Below are 14,894 nucleotides of genomic sequence, written 5' to 3'. Positions count from 1 at the left end.
TTACTTATGTTTATACTTGTGCGCTGGGTTAGCAAAGCATTTTTAATACAAAATACAAAGGTAAAGTGCAGGGAATACTCAGCAGGTAAGGCAGCATCTGTGGAGAAGGAAGGTTTCAGGCTGATAACCTATCAGAGTTTTTAAAGGGAGTTTGACTGCTTAAAGCACTCTCTGTGCCACTAACACCCAGATACCATTTGTGGAACGGGCATGTGTCTGTTGAGGAAAGGTTGGACGGACTCTACTGGTATTTCAAAAGAGGGACAGGGACCTCACTGAAGCACTGAAGATAGGGAAAGGGCCTCTCCCTTCCTCCTCAGGAGGATGAGGAGAGATAGTTCCCTCTTGGAGTATCTCAAATCAGGAGACTTGGCCAAGTGACAAGGACCAGCCCATTTAAGCCAGAATGAGACACATTTTCTGAAGGCCACGAGTCCTTGAATTTTTTTAAGGTGGTGATACATACTGTACATGTTTGATAAGTGGGTGAAAGGTCACTGTCAGTGCACAACACCGAGGTGAGGTTACAATCTGATTAGTTATGAACAGACTAAATGGCACAGCAGGGTTGAGGGGCTGAATGGCCTATTCCTGCCCCTAATTAGTTTGTGCATCGATAGAGGAGGCTGCCACGAACAACCCTACCTCCTCCAATCCCTACTGCTCTTGCAAAGTCCGAGAGTTACATCAGCATCACAGGCCTGTCCCTCGGAACAGCTGTGGACACAGCTCGGGATGGGGGAGGATACGTACCTACCTTCCAGCTGCCATACTATGCCGTTGAGTCTCGTGGTGAAAGGAAGCCACGTCCAACATGCAAACCTCCAGATTAGCCTCCCCACACAGTCGTCTTGCCTTTTCCCCGTCCCAACTCTTCCCTGATCCACGTTCATCCACCCCCTTCTCCACTGAGCCACATTTGCTTCATTCTCTGCCCCCCTCCCCACCCACCGCTGGCTTTGTTTGAGTGATGATGATATCAGACACAGGCCGGGGGGAGAGACACGACTGCCATGTCAGGTCAGGACGGGCTTTCTGTTGGTGGAGGGCAGGAAATCAAAGGGGAGGTACAGATGGTTGACAGTTTAACCAAAGGGTGGGGTCATCAGCAAGGGCTGAGCAGTCTTCTCCTGTTCACACCTGCCCCCACTCTTTTGGGGAAGGGTGGGGGAGCTGCCTCCTTGCTCAGAACCCAGAGGTGGGTGATCCAAGAGCGGATTGGTTGGGGGGGGGGTGAAGGAGCACAACTCCCCCACTATGCACAGTCCTCCCACTGCAACCACACAGGGGCTACCCAGGGGTGGGACCTCCACGCGGAGAAGTGGGAAGTAACACCTACTGTAATCTTGCAGGACTTGTTCAAGGCTTCCACCCAGTCCAGCAGATCCTTCCTGTCGTTGGCCTGAAGGAAGTAGCGACGCAAGCCTGCATTTATAACTGCAATCGAAACAGAAATGGTTTTGTTAGACATGTTGGCTCATAGTTCACTGAGACAGCAAGTAGTAACTGGATTCAGCTGGGAGTATGCAGGCGGCGGTTTCTACGAGCAACACACGAGATGCTGCAGCAACTCAGTGGCTCAGGCAGCATCTACAGAGGAAATCGGGCAGTTGGTGCTTCCAGTTGAGACCTTTCATTTGATTTCCTCAAGCATCTTCTACCTCTTGTGTTGCTCTCGATTATACTGTAACACCTCTTCCTGCGGGGAGTCTCTGGCTGGCTAAGTGGAGCTGACCAGCACTCTGCTGTCCTTCAGAACTCCCCAGAAGACAGGACCCGAGTTACAGGGAGAAGTTGAACTGGTTACGACTTCATTCCCTGGAGCGTTAAGAGAATGAGGGGAGATTTGATAGAAGTACACAAAATTACGAGGAGTATCGATGGGCTAGATGCAAGCAGGCCATTTCCACTGAGGTTGGGTGAGACCAGAACTAGAGGTCATAGGTCAAGGGTGAAAGGTGAAATATTTAAGGGGACCTTCCTCGCTCAGAGAATGATGAGCGCGTGGTACGAGCTGCCAGCGGAAGTGGTGGATGCGGGTTTGATTCCAGCATTTAAGAGAAGTTTGGATAAATACATGGATGGCAAGGGTATAGAGGGTTATGGGACAGGTGTGCATCAAAAGGACTAGGTAAAATAATATTTCGACACACACTAGACGGGCCAAGGAGCCTGCATCTGTGCTGTGGTGCTCGATGACTAAGTTCAACTTTATTGCATTTCAACTGTATAACGCCCAAAACAACAATCCTCTGGACCAAGGTGCACAAGGAAGTACGGATAATTCATACACAACATATAAGATAATATTACCTCAAATAAGTTAACAAATAATAAGGTGCATTTACAACACAAGTTATCAAGAGGTGGAGAGGGTCAGCAACTTTAAATTCCTCGGTGTTATCATTTCGGAGGACCCGTCCTGTCCCCAGGACTCAAGTACTTTTAAGCCTTTTCTTCCTTAGGAGCTTGCGGTGATTTGGTATGACATCTAAAACTTTGTCAAACTTTTATAGATGTGTGGTGAAGAGCATATTGAGTGGTTGCGTCATGGGCTGGTATGGAAACACCAATGCCCGTGAATGGAAAATTCTACAAAACGTAGTGGATACGGCCCAGTCCATCATGGGCAAAGTCCTCCCCACCACTGCGCACATCTACATGGAGCAGTGTCACAGGAAAGCAGCATCCATCATCAGGGACCTCCACAACTCAGGACATGCTCCCTTCTCGCAACTGCCATCAGGAAGTGGTACAGGAGCCTCAGGATCCACGCCACCAAGTTCAGTAACAGTTACTACCCCCTCAACCATCAGGCTCTTGAACCAGTGGGGATAGCTTCACTCACACCATCACTGAATTGTTCCCACAACCTATGGACTCACTTTCAAGGACTCGTCATCTCATGTTCTTGATATTTATTGCTTATTTATTTATTATTATTTCCTTCTTTTGGTATTTGCACAGTTTGTCGTCTTTTGAACATTGGTTGCCTGTCCATCCTGTTGTGTGGCCTTTAATTTATTCTATTATGGTTCTTGGTTTTACTGTGAATGCCCGCAAGAGAAAGAATCCCAGGATTCTATATGGTGACACGTGTGTACCTGAATAATAAATTTTCCTTTTGTTGAGCATTTGGCATTGATAGGACGCAGAGCTGGGCTGCAAAGTGGCAAATTGAGTTCAACAGGAAAAGTGTGAAGTCATTCATTTTGGAAGGTCAGTTTCAAAGGCAGAGTGAAGGGTTAATGGCAGGATTTTTAACAGCGTGAAGGAACAGAGAGGTCTTGGGGTCCACGTCCGCAGATCCCTCAAAGATGCTACACAAATTAATTACATTAGATTCAACTTTATTGTCATTGTGACAAGTACAAATACAAAGCCAATGAAACACAGTTGGCATCTAACCAGAAATGCAAAGAATAGTGTTATTTACAAAATAACTGTGAATAAAAAGTAAGTGCTACAGCATACAAATATAAAAGTACTGAGACAGTACAATATGGATGCAATACTGCTTAGCGCTGTAATGTGAGGTTCTGCAGGGTCACAGCCTCAGGGACGAAGCTCTTCCTGTACCTGCTGGTGTGGGAGTGGAGGCTCCTGTAGCGCCTACCGGATGGGAGGAGAGTAAAAAGTCCATGGTTAGAGTGAAATGCATCCTTGATAATGCTTTTGGTCCTGCCCAGGCAGCGTTTATGGTAGATGTTCTCAATGGTGGGCAATTGGGTGCCAATAATCCGCTGGGCAGTTTTCACCACACACTGGAGTGCTTTGCGGTCCGATACGGGACAATTGCCATACCACACTGAGATGCAGTTGGTGAATATGCTCCCAATGGTACAGTGGTAAAATTGATAGGATGGTTAAGAAGGCGTGTGGTGTGTTGACCTTCATTAGTCAGGGTATCAAGCTCAAGAGCTACTAAGTAATGTTGCACTCTATAAATCTCTAATTACACCACATTTGGAGTGTTGTGTTCTGTCACCTTAATAAAGGAAGGACGTGGAAGCTTTAGAAAGGATGCAGAGGAGATTTACCAGGTTGCTGCCTAGATTAGGGAGCATGTCTGTGAGGAAAAGTTAAATGAGCTAGGGGCTTTCTCTTTGGAGTGAAGGACAACGAGAGGTCTCCTGTTTAAGGAGTATACGATGATAGGCGTAGGTCAAGCAGACAGCCAACATCTTTATCTGTGGGCGGAAAAGGCTAATTAGAGCAGGCAAAATTTTAAGGTGATTGGAGGAAAGTGCAGTGTGGGACGTCTGAGGTCGTATTTTGACTTACACAGAGAGTGGTGGGTGCCAGGAACACACCAGGGTTGGTGGTAGAGGCAGATACATTAGGGACACCCAGGAGACTCTCAGATATGTAGATGGATGACAGAAAATGGAGGGTTCTGTGGGAGGGAAGGGTCAGCTCAGGGTTTTCCAACCTTTCTTATGCCACAGACCCCTGCCATTAACTGAGGGGTCCGTGGACCTCATGTTGATAACCCCTAGATTAGATGGATCTTGGAGTAGGTCAAAAGGTCCCCCTAACACTCTGGGTCGAAGAGTCTGTAGTGTTCTATGTTCTAATCGAAAGGAGTCTTAATAATTTTAGATAATCTATGCCCAATAAATGAAAACTGCAATAACAAGAAGATACAAAATATTTTTTTTGGGGGGTAAAAAAAAAGGCCTTCATCTCAACCAAGAGGAAGTGCGAAGGTTTGATGATAACCACAAAATGTTAAACCACTCCCAGCTCGTCAGCAGATAAACCAACCTGCAGCAACACCAAAACACTCGGGCTCGGGTTGGTACATGGCAAGAGAAATTTGCACCCCAAGTGTCAGAAAAATGACCATCCTGAACAGTAGGAAGTCAAACTATCCACCGTGCCAACACCGCATCCGCCCCCCCCCCCCCACCAGTGCTGAATCCACAGTCACAATCAGTTGATTCCATTGGGGCAGGCCACATCATTCACTTGCTTGGCACCACACCCCTATAACAGGGGCTCGTTGAGGCTCCATCACAGCAAGGGACTACCCACGGACAAATTAATTGATTAAGGGATGCTCTCAAAGCTCCATGAAGAAGGGCAAAGCACTCACTGATTCCCTGGGTAATGACCGGCCAGAAGTGGAGGAGGAGCATTTGGGATGGAATGAAGCACCTCAAACCCTTTGCACAAGCACAAGGGGAGGAAGCAGCACACCACCCCCCCCCCACCAAGGAACTCACCCACCAGCTCCTCCTGCCCAGCTTGGGTCAGAGTCTACACGTCTCATGTTGGGCTCAGCATCCATTTCAGAACCAAAGCGGAACAAAGCCACCATCAAGCTCGAGGGCAAGTTTGAGGGAGCATCTAACAAGTGCATCAAGAGCAGTGGGACTGGGCCTTACTCCGCTGTTGCACAAGAGGAGATTCAATTTTCATTGCTATGGGTTATGGAGATCTTGTGTTCAAACGTTACTAATTTGGTACTCTCAGGGAGTACACAACAGTGGGCATGGATAGAGACTGGCAAGCAACCAATGTACAAAAAACAAACCGTGCAAATACTAAAGTAAAAAAAATAGCAATAATAATAAATACATAAGCAATAAATAATGAGAACACAAGTTGTAGAGTCCTTACGAGTGAGTCCATAGGTTGTGGAATCAGTTTAGTGTTGGGGCAAGTGAAGTTATCCCCTCTGGTTCAAGAGCCTGATGGTTGAGGCTGATAGCTGATGCTGAATCTGGTGGTGTGAGAGCTGAGGCTCCTCTATCTCCTTCCTGAAGGCAGCACAGAGAAGAGAGCATGATCTGGGTGCTGGGGGCCCTCCATGGTATACGTTCCTTTCCTGCAACAGGGCTCCTTGTAAATGTGCTCAGTGGTGGGGAAGGCTTTACCTGCGATGGACTGAGCCACTACTTTTCTGTTCAAGGGCATTGGTGTTCCATAGCAGGCTGTGATATAACCAGTCAATATACTCTCCTCCACAGATCCACAGAAGTTTGTCAAAGTTTTAGAAGCTTGTGCTGATTCGGCATGTCATCTAAGAAAGTAGAGTGCTGCTTTCATTGATTCTGTTTACCATGAATACCCACAAGAAAATGAATCTCGGGGTAGTATATGGCAGTGGTCCCCAACCACCAGGCCGTGGACCGGTACCGGGCCGCAAAGCATGTGCCACCGGGCCGTGAGGAAACGATATGATTTGCCGATATGAAATGACACAAGTCAGCTGAACCTTTCCTCATTCCCTGTCACACACGGTTGAACTTCAAATAACCTACCAAATCATACCAAATAACACACAAAGCCTAAAATAACACTAACATATAGTAAAAGCAGGAATGACATGATAAATACACAGCCTATATAAAGTAGAAATAATGTATGTACAGTGTAGTTTCACTTATCAGAATCAGGAAGATTAAGCCAAAACCGTGTTGTAGAAAAAAAAATCGGTACGTACACGCATGCGCACACAGGTGCCCGCACAAGGCTGCATGGTCATGGTAGTCTTTCTCGGGGTAAACACAAGTGTCCCGTATTTGACTGCTACTTTTGTCCCTTATTTGGGAGTGAGAAAGTTGGCCACCCCACTTGAACCTTACTCACCTGGTCGGCCAGTCCGCAAGAATATTGTCAATATTAAACCAGTTCGCGGTGCAAAAAAGATTGGGGCCCCTGGTATATGGTGGCCATATATGTACTTCGATAATAAATTTACTTTGAACTTGGTGTTGTACTGATTTCAAACTCCACTGGTATCAACAGAAGCTACTTCTGAAATCAGAATACGCCACGAGATGCAATATCCCATTGAGTAGCACTGATCAGCGCACAGCTAATCATCTGCACGATAATAAATTAACTTTGAGCTTTGAACATACACACACTTTGATAAAGCAGGTAAAGATGATGCCTTGCAATGGAACCCAGCTTGTTTACCTCTTCCACCCACCAAATTCAACCCAGAAACAAAAACAGACATCATCACAGGATATCAGAAACTTGGAAATAAGGAGCGGATTATCCTTAACGAGTCAGATCATCTCCTTGTGGGGGCAGGGTACACCATTAACACGTCACCCCCTCCAAAGGAAGAGCACCGCCCAATTTAAGCGAGGACAGCTCACTTAGACTGGGTTCTGTGTCAAAGTTAAGTTCATTGTCATATGTATGGCCGTTAGAGGCACAACATTCACAAGAAAAACCAAATAAATTCTACAGAAGAACTAGAACAAAAAAAAAAGGCTCATTGTATTGAGAAGTAGAAGTAGCAGTAGTGACTAGGATTGTTCAGTTGGTTCAAGAACTTAATGGTTGAAGGGAAGTAACTGTTCTCGAACCTGGCGGTATGGGAATTCAGGCTTCGGCACCCCTTGCCCAATGGTAGCTGGTAGAAGATGGCATGGCCCGAATGGTGGGGATCTTTAATGATAGATGTAGCCTACTTGAGACAGTAGCTCCTGTAGATATCACCAGTGGTGGAGAGAGATGTGCCCATGACGTATTGGGCTGAACCCTCTACTCTCTGCAGCTTCTTGCAGACCTGTACATTTGAACTGCTGTACCAGACCGCGATGCCACCAGTCAAGGTACTTTGAGCAGTTGATCTGTGGAAGTTTGAGAGACTGTTTTGTGACACGCTGAACCTACTTAACTGCTTTCTGCACACTTTGTTTCTAGTCCCTGGGAGCATCCTGTCCTCCCCAGAATAACATCCAGCCAGCGACTCTGACAAAGTCGATCTCCAACTTCTACACTCCGACTGTATGAGAAGTATGCAGCCTACCTCTTGGCGGATTTTAAAGCTAGGGCTGAGAAGGGGTTGGGGAAGTGAGAGGAGTCTACAGGTCAGGGGCAAAGGGGTGTTTAACCTGGCAGACAGTTATGGAAGTGGGATCTGCAGCCACCCTGTCTGATTAATGTAGGGCACCCTGCCCAGAAGATGGCAGTACACCACACGCCAGGGCAGATGGCTGGCAGCTGCCTCAAGACCGAGGAGCAGCAGGTGGAAAAGTTGCCACACAACTTGTAAACCTGCTGGTAATCCATCCTGATCTTCAAAACTCGGTGCAACCATAGCAAAAGAATGTCACAACTAAATGCAACATTCTGAGCTTCCTATTTCTTGATCGGGAAGGGATATTGGCTCATATCTGAAATCTGTGTTACACTCAAGCTGAAAGGTCACATAAAGCAAACTGGTGGAGAGAGTTTGGTCAGCTTTAACAACCTGTCTATGTAGTCATTCACCCCTTCTTTTGTGGTTGGTTCTCAACACCTACTTTGTCTAGACTTTAATGCACACTAGTTCAGACACTGGTGTTACTTGAAACACTGGACCTACGGTACTGTGCAAAAATCTGAGGCCCATATACAGCTAGGGTGCTGAAGACCTTTGCACAGCACAGGACTGTAGTAACTTTATGCATTGCACTGTACTGCTGCAAAAAAAAAAATTCACGACCTGTATGAGTGACGATGAACCTCACTCTGATATGGGTCTCTACTGTGGACTGAGAGTGGGAGGAGGGAGAGAGGAATCATGGTTTGGAAAAGGGGAGGGAGTGGAAAGCATAACAGAGACATTCTGTAATGATCAATAAACCAAATGTTTGGAATCAAATGAGCTTCTCTGTTTTCTCAGGGCTGGGTGCGTCTGCACCCGCACCACCCACTGGCACTTCTCCTCCTGTCCCATGCCCCTCCACCCTCACCACACCTAAGATTTCTGCACTGCACAAAGTAATGCGAAATTATAAGTCTTGATCCAACAATCACAGAAACTTGTGGCTCAAGAGGTCTTTCAGCCCACTGTTTCCATACTGGCCAATAATAGATTTCATGCCATTGCCTAACGTTGAGGGGCCGGAAGGTGAGTCACTTGCTATAGAGTGACCTCCCTCATCTCAGTCTCAAATGACTGACTGTCATCCTAAAGCCATCCCTCATTCTAGATTGTCCCACAAGGCAAACGTCCTCTCCCCGTCCACAACCTTAAATTACAATAAAATCATCCTCTATTCTCCTCACAGTGTGTGGCCCCAATGGTCCAACCCTTCCTCATCAGACGATGCCTTCAGCCCAGGAACCTACACAATGAACACCATCTTTCCTCAGTCCCTCAGCACATAAAAAGTGTTATCATAGATACAGACAGACACAGCAAACAAATAGGGGAACAGTGGAGGAACTCAGCAGGTCAGGCAGCATCTACGGAGGGAGACAAACAGGCAACATTTCGCCAAAGATGTCTCCTCAGGGTCTCAACCTGAAAAGTAACCTGAGTATTCCCCTGCATAGATGCTGCCTGACCTGCTGAGTTCTTCCAGCGTTCTGTGTACATTGCCCAGGATTCCAGCATCTGCAGGATCACTTGTGTCAGCCCAGAAAACAGACCCTTGGGGGCACTGAATCTCTGCCACCCATCGATGGCAAATTGGACACCACTCCTACATGAATTCCATTTTATTCTCCCAACATCCCTGTTAGGGTATATAACAAATACCGAGCTGAACAGCAGCCAAGCTTTGACCTTTAACATACAAAATGTCACGTCAGATTAGGTCAAGCAAGTCTCTTCCCTTCTGTATCCACTAGCTTCAGTGTCTCTCCAGTTAATGGATCCAGGCATACATGATCAATAAACTCTTCCCGGGCTTCCAGCTGGGTACAGGTATTGATTATAACTGATGCTTCAGTGACAAACTCTGCCATCTTTGGAGTCTGTCATTGATTATAACCATTGATTACTGGTTATAATCGATATTTGACCCCGGCTGGAAGCCTGAGAAGAGTTTATTAGTCTCCCGGATACTTTGTTCATGTTACAACAATCCCCCAGTACATTTCCCCAGATTCTACCTCTCAGCTACACCCCAGCAGCAATCTATAGCCACTAACTACCTACCAACCCGGTACATCTCTGACACGTGGGAGGAAGCCTGCAGCACCCCGGGGGGAAGCAATGCACTCACAGACTGAACATGCAAACACCACACAGTCAGCAAGCACCCAAGGTCAGGGTTGAACTCTGGTCGCGGAAGTTCGTCCAGGGCCATCCCGATTTCCCGTCTGAACACACTAGCTTATCAGACCGGCTAGAGTGGGTTTAAACTCACAACTAGCCCACATTGGGAAAAGATGGCGGATTTCCGCAGTTAGCCAGATGCTTTTCCAACAATCCAGTGGTTTTGTGGTCATCGTTGCTAATGCTAGCTTTCCATTCCAGTTTTACTTTGTTACATGAACTTGAATGCAGCAGTGACCATGATGAGATTCAAACTCGTGTCACTGCACGAATCTGCCAGGCCTCTGTATGTGGCTCCAACCACTCCAATTAAGAACCGGACATTTGTCTTGTTTTATCTTTCGCCAGTTTGATTCCCCTCCAGCTGGAATAACGTAAGATTGAGACATTAGCTTTCCAGCTCCTATTCCTTACTTATGTTTACAGTATTCCTTTGAGAGCAGCATCTCTGAAAATTGAAGTTGGGCACTCACAAAAGCAAAGCCAGCATACATATAAATACTGCTGATATTGGAAACCCAACTGGAATGGAATGGGAGGGAAGGGGAGGGGAGAGAGGGCCAGGCCGAGGGGAGGGGAGAGGAGGGAAAAGGAAGGTGAGAGGAGGCCAGCCGAGGGGAGGGGAGAGGAGAGGAGGGGAAGGGGACAGAGGGCCAGGCCGAGGGGAGGGGAGGGGAGAGGAGAGGAGGGGAAGGGGACAGAGGGCCAGACCGAGGGGAGGGGAGAGGAGAGGAAGGTGAGAGGGGGCCAGGCTGAGGGGAGGGGAAGGGAAAGTGAAAGGGGGCCAGGCCAAGGGGAGGGAAGGGGAAGCTGAGAGGGGGCCAGGCCGAGGGGAGGGGAGGGGAGAGGCGAGGAGGGTAAGAGGAAAGAGGACCAGGCCAAGGGGAAGGGAAAGGGGAGGGAGGAAAGGGGAAGGGAAAGGGGAGGGAGGAGAGGGGAAGGGTAGGGAAGACCAGACCGATGGGAGGGAAGGAGATGGAGGGTCAGACCGAGGGAAGGGGAAAGAGGGGCAGACAGATAGAGGAGGGAGATGGATGTTTTTCACATGTGGTTTCATAGCTACCACTCATAGTTCTTAATGTATTGAATGAGTGGAACTGAAATCCTTCAGAAGTTGGGGGGTGGGGGGAAATTGAAGCCCATCACCATCATCAGTTGGGATCCCTGGATTACATGCCATCTGGGATGGAACGTTTCAGATGAGAATAGAGACACTGGGTTTATTTTCCCGAGGCTGAGGCTGAGGAGAGACCTGACAGGACTGTCCAAGTTGATATGAGACATAAATAGGGTAAACAGCAAGAAACCCTTCCCCAGAGTGCAGGCATCTAACACCAGAGGGCTGAGCTTTAAGGCAAGGAATGGGAGCTCAGAGCAGATCTGAGGAAGATCTCTTTTCCCAGCTAGAGGATGTCTGGAATCTGAAACACACTGTGAGAAATGGCGGAGGGAACGTCTACCGACAACATTTAATTATCCAGACAAGGACATGAGTCAGCAAGACAGGGGTCAAGTGCTGGAAAATAGCATTAGCATAGATGAGTATTTGATGGTTAGAAAGCAGAACAGAGGGCCGGCTGGTGGTGCAACGACATCGGTGCCGGACCCGGGAGTGGAGGTTCCCGGGTTCGAAACTAGTCGGGTCCGCTCCCGAGTACGCTTTCCATCCGTGCCGGGTTGAGTGTCGAGATCGCAACTCGACCTCGTAAAATAAAGGGAAACTACTGCAAAAATGTCTGTGTGAGGAGTGGCCACACAGTCTCTCTCTCTCACTCCGCGCCTTGGAAACGCCGTGAAAAAGACATCATCACGGACGCACGCACGGACACGCACGCACGCAGGCACATGCCGAAAGAAAGAAGGAAAGCAGAACAGCACAGAGACAGGCCCCTTGATCCAACATGCCTGTGCTTAACATAGCCAAATTAAACTAAATCTCTTCGACCTGTACAGGATCCAGATCCCTCCAATTCCTACGTATCTAAACCTCTTAAACTCCACTCTTATATTTCCTTTCCCCAGCACATTTCAGTAACGAACTTCCCCAGCATCTCTCTTAAACATTCCCCCCTCACCTTAAGCACATGCAAGACCAAAAAATATAGGAGGAGAATTAGGTCTTTTGGCCCATTGAGTCTGCTCTGCCATTTCATCATGGCTGATCCAAATTTTCCCCTTCGCCCCAGTCTGCTGCCTTTCCCCACATCCTCTATTATGGGTGGCACAGACATGGGATGAAGGACCTGCTTCTCAGCTGTACGGCTCTGTCATTCTATGAAGGACTTAAGCCACTAAATTATATCTACCATGCACGACAGCCACTTAGACTGGAACAGGATGCTTCAGAGACCCATGAGATGAGTGCTGGTATTTAATTATCAATGTCAAACATAAGCACTTACCGAAGCAAAATTCAGCTTTTGGTTTCTGCTTTGCTGTGGCTTCGCTGACCTGGAAACCAAGTAGAAATCACATTAGAAAATGTCCAACAGTGCATTCTCGATTTTAAAGAGACTAAGGTTTGGGGGCCTTTGAACAGAAACCGAGAATAGTTGAAACACTCAGCAGGTCAGGCAGCATCTATGATGGGTGTTAACCAGGGTGTTAACTCCTGGTTCTCCTTGCAGTTTGTTTTTATTCCAGACCTACGACAGCAGCAGTGTTTTTATTTCCCGAGCCCCTTTTAAAATCTGCTGTGGGGATGACAAGTGAGAGACTGAAAGGGCATTTTCTCCAGTGGTGGTATCTTGGCCAAGTGTAAAGGATCCAGATTATAACTCAGAATAAAGGACTGTGTATTTAATGTGGAGATGAGAAGGAATTTCTTCTCCCACAGGACTGTGAACCTTTGGAATTCTCCATCCCTGAGAACTGTGCAGCCTGGTATTCACTGGACTGAGAAACACAGATGCTTTGTCTATAGTGGGATCGAAGATTATGAGGATCATGCACGAAACTGAAAATGGTGGAAACCAACCCTATTCTCGCACTTTTGCCCTCAACCCTTAAACCAATCAATCTGTGCTTTGGATACACCCAATAACACGGCCTTCAGTCCCCTGTGGCAACAGCTTCCACAGATTCATCATCTGGCTGAAGAAATTCCCTTTTCATCTCAGCTATAAAGGAACATCCCTTTATTGAGGTTGTTCCGTCAGATCTTAGACTCCCCCACCACTGGAAACATCCTCTTCATGTTCACTATATCCAGTCCTTTCAGTATCCAGTAGCTTCCAATAAGATTCCCTCTCACCCATCTGAACTTCATGAACTACAGATCCAGAGGCATCAAACGTTCCTCATACATTAAGCCTCCACTTCCTAGGAGCATTCTTGTGAACCTCCTGTGGGCTCCCCTCAGGGCCAGCACATCCTTCCTCAGATACGGTGTCCAAAATTGCTCACAATATTCCAAATGCAATCTGACCAATAGCTTTGAAAAGCCACAACAGTAGATCCAATAAGAATGCTCAAAGTGCAAAGAAAATTTATCAAAGGACATACTGGATACCGAGATTCATTTTCTAGCAGGCATCCAGAGTAGAACTGAGAAATACAACAAAAACACTGAAATATTACACAAGCAAAAACTAACTTTGGATTACCTCCATGTTCTTCACTTCTCCTGTCCCTTAAATTTACCTCAACTGAGCTGGCATCTACTGTGATCTTTTAAAAAGTTAGTACCCTCTGACAAACCAAACGCAGGCAAATGGGAAGACCTTGGACGGTCATCTTAGTCGGCAAGGGCAACTATAGGCTGAAGGGCCTGTTCCAGTGTTGTGTGACTGACATCGTGACTATGTAATGGCATCCTATCAGGTCTTGCCCGTTCTCCCAGGAGAAAGCAAAGCGGTAGAGTTACTGCCTCACAACATCAGAGGCCCAGTTCGATCCTGGCCTCAGGTGCAGTCGGTGTGGAATTTGTACATCCTCCTTGACTGTACCCCACATCCCAAAAGGCTGCAGGTTAGCAGATTACTTGGCTGCTGTAAATTGACCTGCAATGTAGTTGAGCGGTAGGAGAACTGTGGAGGGTGGTGTACCAATGAGGGAGAATGGACGACAAATAATTAAAAGCGAATGAATGGCGCTAATGGGGCTCAGCAGCAACTTGATAGCTTCCTTGTGTATCGTAAGAACTAAGCCAATTGGTTGAGCAAGGCACTAGGTGCACTTCAAACCCATCCCAAAATAAGCCAAGCCCCAGCCTCACCCACGTTGGGATACACCCAAAGCCCATTCCACTTTACACTAATCCTGCCACCACAGGCTGCTCTCCGCACTTTGAATTAACCCTCGAGAGACAGGGTACAGCCGAACGGATTAACTAACTCTACTTGGAAGTGCCGTGCAGTTCAGACTGATGAAATCTTCCTCTTGTGAAACAGGCCACGGTTTGCGGCTGTGGGACAAGTTCAGCCACAGGCGAGGTCGGGGTGTCACCGCCCCGACCAGCTCCCTGACCTGGAGGTGCGGCACTTTGGCCAGAGGGGTTACAGCAGCTCACACACCCCCTTCGCAGCTGTGGAGGGGCCAGGACCCGAGCATCGTGGAGGGTTTAGGCATCAAGAGTAAATCTGCAGTGTAGGGCTGTGGGGAGTTGGTGGCTGGAGGACACCATGTTTATTATGGGTAAAGGGACTCCTCATCTCACAGTTCTCCCAAAGCTACTGATTCATTAGTGCAGACAACCGCTGCTCAGGAATAGTGGAAGAAAGGTCGAAGCAGGCCATTCAGCCCATCAGACCCTCACTGCCTTTTTGAAGGAACTGGTCTGCTTTGGAGCACGCCTCATTTCCTTCCTATTCCAAATGCATTTTAGAAAGTGTGGTGGAATGTAACTCCATCAGCTTTCTGGGCAAACCATGCACAA

The 14,894-nt window shown here is 47.5% G+C and overlaps 1 protein-coding gene across 4 annotated transcripts in view; it reads right to left on the bottom strand.

Moving 5' to 3' along the window:
- Positions 1 to 14,894, bottom strand: part of LOC134350972 (pleckstrin homology domain-containing family A member 2-like) — a 125,569-nt gene that overhangs the window by 55,183 nt on the left and 55,492 nt on the right. For all 4 annotated transcript variants that reach the window (XM_063056910.1, XM_063056907.1, XM_063056909.1 and 1 more), the window contains exons 4-5: positions 12,421 to 12,469; positions 1,340 to 1,437 (exon numbers count right to left, since the gene is read on the bottom strand). In XM_063056910.1, coding sequence (XP_062912980.1) covers positions 1,340 to 1,437; positions 12,421 to 12,469 — 147 coding nt within the window. The remainder of the gene's footprint in view (positions 1 to 1,339; positions 1,438 to 12,420; positions 12,470 to 14,894) is intronic.

The sequence above is a fragment of the Mobula hypostoma genome, chromosome 8 (genome assembly GCF_963921235.1).
Source record: "Mobula hypostoma chromosome 8, sMobHyp1.1, whole genome shotgun sequence".
Classification (NCBI taxonomy): Eukaryota; Metazoa; Chordata; class Chondrichthyes; order Myliobatiformes; family Myliobatidae; genus Mobula; species Mobula hypostoma.
Note: the sequence above shows the minus strand (reverse complement) of the source record. Positions and strands in the feature narration are given on the sequence as shown.